The sequence below is a fragment of the Cherax quadricarinatus genome, chromosome 42, assembly GCF_038502225.1.
Source record: "Cherax quadricarinatus isolate ZL_2023a chromosome 42, ASM3850222v1, whole genome shotgun sequence".
Classification (NCBI taxonomy): domain Eukaryota; kingdom Metazoa; phylum Arthropoda; class Malacostraca; order Decapoda; family Parastacidae; genus Cherax; species Cherax quadricarinatus.
The window spans coordinates 27379440-27386195 of NC_091333.1; the positions used below are offsets into that span (position 1 = coordinate 27379440).

The 6756-nt window shown below is 40.1% G+C and overlaps 1 protein-coding gene across 1 annotated transcript in view; it reads left to right on the plus strand.

Annotated features, from left to right (window-relative positions):
• LOC128694529 (uncharacterized) overlaps positions 1 to 6177 on the plus strand; it is an 89807-nt gene extending 83630 nt beyond the window's left edge. Inside the window, exons 5-6 of the mRNA XM_070093169.1 lie at positions 928 to 1118; positions 5505 to 6177. Coding sequence (XP_069949270.1) covers positions 928 to 1118; positions 5505 to 6177 — 864 coding nt within the window. The remainder of the gene's footprint in view (positions 1 to 927; positions 1119 to 5504) is intronic.
• The last annotated feature ends 579 nt before the right edge of the window (positions 6178 to 6756 follow it).

Genomic DNA, 6756 nt, shown 5'->3' on the forward strand with positions numbered 1-6756 from the left:
CTCTTTATCTCTGAGAATGACCCTGTCCTCTCTTGTCCTCTGAGAGTGACCTTAGTCTGATTTTACCTCTGAGAATGACCAAGGCCTCACTTGACCTCTATCTGTGACCTTGGCCTCACTTGATCTCTGAGAATGGCCATTGTGTCATTTGACCTCTGAGAGTGGACCTGGCCTCACTTGATCTCTGAGAAGGACCCTGGTTTCATCTGACCTCTGAGAGTGACCCTGTTCTCTCTTGTCCTCCGAGAATGATTCTGGTCTCACTTGACCTCTGAGAATGACCCTGGCCTCACTTTACCTGTGAGATTGACACTGGTCTCATTTGACCTTCGAGAATGACCCTGGTCTCATCTGATCTCTGAGAATGACGCTGGGCTCACTTGACCTCTGAGAATGATGCTGGGCTCAATTGATCTCTCAGAATGACGCTGGTCTCACTTGATCTCTCAGAATGATCCTGGCCTCACTTGACCTCTGAGAGTGACCCGGGCCTCACATGACCTTTGAGAGTGACCCTGGCCTCACTTGGCCTTTGAGAGTGACCCTGGCCTCACGTGACCTCTGAGAGTGACCCTTGCCTCACTTGACTTCTGAGAGTGACCATGGCATCACTTGACCTTTGAGAGTGACCATGGCCTCACTTGACCTTTGAGAGTGACCCTGGCCTCACTTGACCTCTGAGAGTGACCATGGCCTCACTTGACCGCTGAGAGGGCATGTCTATTATCACTTGTTCTGCATTTGCTTGTACAGTTTTGGAAAATCCTCTACAACGCTTGTAGTGTCCCTAAGGTTCATCTTTTCTATAGTTAATTTCCTGTTGTTCGATGGTGAATTATAGGTAAAGTCACATTAGAATCTTCAACCACAAATTATGACAGTTCATACGATGTTGAATTTACAGTTTGGACCATTGATATTGTTCAGTTCACTCCCAGGTTCATTGATATTGTTCAGCTCACTGTCAAGTTCATTGGTATTCTTCAGTTCACTGTTAGGTTCATTGGTATTGTTCAGCTCATTGTTAGGTTCATTAATATTGTTCAGTTTACTGTTAGGTTCATTGATGTTGTTCAGTTCACTGTCAGGTTTATTGATAATGTTCAGTTCACTGTCAGGTTCATTGATTGTTCAGTTCACTGTCAGGTTCATTGATGTTGTTCAGCTCACTGTTAGGTTCATTGATATTGTTCAGTTCACTGTTAAGTTCATTGGTATTGTTCAGTTCAATGTTAGGTTCATTAATATTGTTCAGTTTACTGTTAGGTTCATTGATATTGTTCAGTTTACTGTTAGGTTCACTGATATTGTTCAGTTCACTGTTAGGTTCATTGATATTGTTCAGTTCACTGTTAGGTTCATTGATATTGTTCATTGATATTATCCAGGAGTCATCCACAACTATAAGTACCTCCTACAACACAATGTACTACACTGTCCATCCAGGTGGCATCCACAACTATCAGTGTCTCCTACAACACAACATACTACACTGTCCATCCAGGTGGCATCCACAACTATTAGTACCTCCTACAACACAACATACTACACTGTCCATCCAGGTGGCATCCACAACTATTAGTACCTCCTACAACACAACATACTACACTGTCCATCCAGGTGGCATCCACAACTATCAGTGCCTCCTACAACACAACATACTACACTGTCCATCCAGGTGGCATCCACAACTATTAGTACCTCCTACAACACAACATACTACACTGTCCATCCAGGTGGCATCCACAACTATTAGTACCTCCTACAACATAACATTCTACACTGTCCATCCAGGTGGCATCCACAACTATTAGTACCTCCTACAACACAACATACTACACTGTCCATCCAGGTGGCATCCACAACTATTAGTACCTCCTACAACACAACATACTACACTGTCCATCCAGGTGGCATCCACAACTATCAGTGTCTCCTACAACATAACATTCTACACTGTCCATCCAGGTGGCATCCACAACTATCAGTGTCTCCTACAACACAACATACTACACTGTCCATCCAGGTGGCATCCACAACTATCAGTGTCTCCTACAACATAACATTCTACACTGTCCATCCAGGTGGCATCCACAACTATCAGTGTCTCCTACAACATAACATTCTACACTGTCCATCCAGGTGGCATCCACAACTATCAGTGTCTCCTACAACATAACATTCTACACTGTCCATCCAGGTGGCATCCACAACTATTAGTACCTCCTACAACACAACATACTACACTGTCCATCCAGGTGGCATCCACAACTATTAGTACCTCCTACAACACAACATACTACACTGTCCATCCAGGTGGCATCCACAACTATTAGTACCTCCTACAACACAACATACTACACTGTCCATCCAGGTGGCATCCACAACTATTAGTGTCTCCTACAACATAACATTCTACACTGTCCGTCCAGGTGGCATCCACAACTATCAGTGTCTCCTACAACACAACATACTACACTGTCCATCCAGGTGGCATCCACAACTATCAGTGTCTCCTACAACATAACATTCTACACTGTCCATCCAGGTGGCATCCACAACTATCAGTGTCTCCTACAACATAACATTCTACACTGTCCATCCAGGTGGCATCCACAACTATCAGTGTCTCCTACAACATAACATTCTACACTGTCCATCCAGGTGGCATCCACAACTATTAGTACCTCCTACAACACAACATACTACACTGTCCATCCAGGTGTCATCCACAACTATCAGTGTCTCCTACAACACAACATACTACACTGTCCATCCAGGTGGCATCCACAACTATCAGTGTCTCCTACAACACAACATACTGCTACACTGTCCATCCACAATCAACATCTACAAAGCAGCTGCACAGAAATATTATAAAGTTAGAGAAAGTAAAATAAGAAATTGGTTTATGAGTAGTACAGCATTTCCAGAAAGGGACCAGATGACGATAAAGAGTAATAAGAAAGTGGAAGATAAATAGTCTTGTTGATAGGGAAACAGTGGAGTTTCCAGGTGATGGAAGAGTATAACAGTGAATTCATTGGTGACAATGAACTTAACAGTAAATTCAATGATAACAATAAACCTGTTAGAAATTGTGGAGTATTTTTTCACGAGAAAGCTCAGTGTCTCAGCTCCCCAAGTAACTCCAGGACCTTGGATCAGGAACATATGTTTCTTGTATATTATGAAAATTTACGTCAGCAAAATTGGCTAATTTAGTGGACTGTATAATTATCAAGAAGTTATGTAGACATGAAGGCTTTAAGTATTTCGTTTTATCTATTATTCATCAATTATTAAACACATTATTTCAAGTGAGTGAAGAGCATATATTATTACTTACCAAGTTATTACCTTAACGTCTCCAACAAGAATAACAACCAGAAAACTGGTCAACATCCAGCAACCTTACCTCTTGGCAATATAAACACAAATGCAGTATAATGTGATCCTTTATTGACTACGTTTCGCCCACACAGTGGGCTTTTTCAAGTCACAGACAGAACTACCTGGGGTGGAAGGAACGCGAGTATTTATAGTCCGGCTGAGGTCTGCTGCATCTGATGATGTACCGAGTTGGGTTGTAGAGTCTAAAAACTTGGGTAGCTTGGAAAGGAGACTGGACAAGTTTGTGAGCAGACCTTCTACAGTGTTCTTATGTGGGATAGCGATGAAGAAGTTTCTTGGCAAGTGGTTCAGCTATGTTATAGAAGCCACTATTTTGGTTGAAGTTGTCGGATATAGAAATAAGTGATGATTCCAGGATTCTTCGGTATTGAGTGTTGTCTTCTGTGGCGATAAGTCTTGAGTTTCTGTAGTTTATCAAGTGGTTGTGTGAATTACGGTGTTGTACGCAGGCATTCCTTGTGTCGTCAGACCTGCTTGCGTATTGGTGTTCTGAAATACGTGTTTGGAGGTCCCTTGATGTTTCGCCCACGTATAACTTGTTGCAGTCATTACAAGGGATTATGTATACCCCTGCAGAGGATGGGTATACATAATCCCTTGTAATGACTGCAACAAGTTATACGTGGGCGAAACATCAAGGGACCTCCAAACACGTATTTCAGAACACCAATACGCAAGCAGGTCTGACGACACAAGGAATGCCTGCGTACAACACCGTAATTCACACAACCACTTGATAAACTACAGAAACTCAAGACTTATCGCCACAGAAGACAACACTCAATACCGAAGAATCCTGGAATCATCACTTATTTCTATATCCGACAACTTCAACCAGAATAGTGGCTTCTATAACATAGCTGAACCACTTGCCAAGAAACTTCTTCATCGCTATCCCACATAAGAACACTGTAGAAGGTCTGCTCACAAACTTGTCCAGTCTCCTTTCCAAGCTACCCAAGTTTTTAGACTCTACAACCCAACTCGGTACATCATCAGATGCAGCAGACCTCAGCCGGACTATAAATACTCGCGTTCCTTCCACCCCAGGTAGTTCTGTCTGTGACTTGAAAAAGCCCACTGTGTGGGCGAAACGTAGTCAATAAAGGATCACATTATACTGCATTTGTGTTTATATTGCCATTGTGTCGGTATTTTATACCATTTATTTCCAACCTTACCTCTTGTGTTGTTTATAATTCTCACTGCGAGACTTACATTAACAACTGGATGATACATGTGGTAGACTGTGTCATTCACACTGGGAGACGAACATTAATAACTGGATGATACATGTGGTAGACTATGTGTCATTCACACTGGGAGACGAACATTAATAACTGGATGATACATGTGGTAGACTATGTGTCATTCACACTGGGAGACGAACATTAATAACTGGATGATACATGTGGTAGACTATGTGTCATTCACACTGGGAGACGAACATTAATAACTGGATGATACATGTGGTAGACCATGTGTCATTCACACTGTGAGACGAACATTAATAACTGGATGATACATGTGGTAGACTATGTGTCATTCACACTGTGAGACGAACATTAATAACTGGATGATATACATGGTAGACTATCATTCCATCCAGCTACCGCGTCCATAACATCCTTTTTCTCCCATTTTATTATATATCTAGACAATTCCAAATCTATTTCCTCTTCACTTGTATTGAAAAAATTCGCCGATAATATTTCTATTGGCCACTATTAAATTTGAAAAATATTAACAAAGTCGCCATCTTATCTGCTTCCCATAAAGCCATCTTTGTTTCCTTCTGGTTCTCCTATTTTGTGCACATAATTTTTATTTAAATTTAGTGATTTTTCTAGGTGCGTAATAAATTTTTCCTTATCAGACAATTAATTACTTCACTATGACAATAAATCCACTTTACTTAATTAACTTATAAGGTAATTATAGGGGATTTGTTGATTATTCTGTGACTTATCGCCTTTTAAAATTCACTTTAGCATTACACACCTACATTATTATACAAACATTATTATACCTATCAATTATTAGATACAAGTCATTGGAAAATTATCAAAATTATCCACATGACCTAACAGTGAACTGAACAATATCAATGAACATAACAGTGAACTGAACAATATCAATGAACCTAACAGTGAACTGAACAATATCAATGAACCTAACAGTGAACTGAACAATATCAATGAACCTAACAGTGAACTGAACAATATCAATGAACCTAACAGTGAACTGAACAATACCAATGAACCTAACAGTGAACTGAACAATATCAATGAACCTAACAGTGAACAGAACAATATCAATGAACCTAACAGTGAACTGAACAATATCAATGAACCTAACAGTGAACTGAACAATATCAATGAACCTAACAGTAAACTGAACAATATCAATGAACCTAACAGTAAACTGAACAATATCAATGAACCTAACAGTGAACTGAGCAATATCAATGAACCTAACAGTGAACTGAACAATATCAATAAATATAAGAGTGAACTGAACAATATCAATGAACCTAAGAATGAACTGAACAATAACAATGAACTTAAGAGTGAACTGAACAATATCAATGAACCTGACAGTGAACTGAACAATAACAATGAACTTAAGAGTGAACTGAACAATATCAGTGAACCTAACAGTAAATTGAACAATATCAATGAACATAACAGTGAACTGAACAATATCAATGAACCTAACAGTGAAATGAAAGATGTCAATGAACCTAACAGTGAACTGAACTGAACAATATCAATGAACCTAACAGTGAACTGAACAATATCAATGAACCTAACAGTGAACTTAACAATATCAATGAACCTAACAGTGAACTTAACAATATCAATGAACCTAACAGTGAACTGAACAATATCAGTGAACCTGTAATAAAGTTGGTAGAATTACCGACAATATGTAAAGTAAAAGGACACAAGTGCAACTAATGTGACATTTATTGTGGCAACGTTTCGCTCTCCAGGAGCTTTATCAAGCCATTACAAACAATACATGGACACAGGCTAACACCAGAGTCGCCATCGCTTCTAGCACTTCAATAAAGGATCTAACCAGGACAAAATCCAAGCACCACGAACCAGTCAATGCAGGAGTTTACACTATACCCTGTGGAGGCTGCGACAAGATTTACGTAGGTGAAACAGCAAGAAACCTCGACACCCGCCTCAATGAACACATTTACGCATGTAGGAACGATAACTTGAACAACGCCTGTGTACAACACCTAAATTCCACAAATCATCTCATGAAATTCAGAGACGCCAATTAGTGATCAAAGAAACTAATTTCCACAGACGCAAGTGCCTCGAA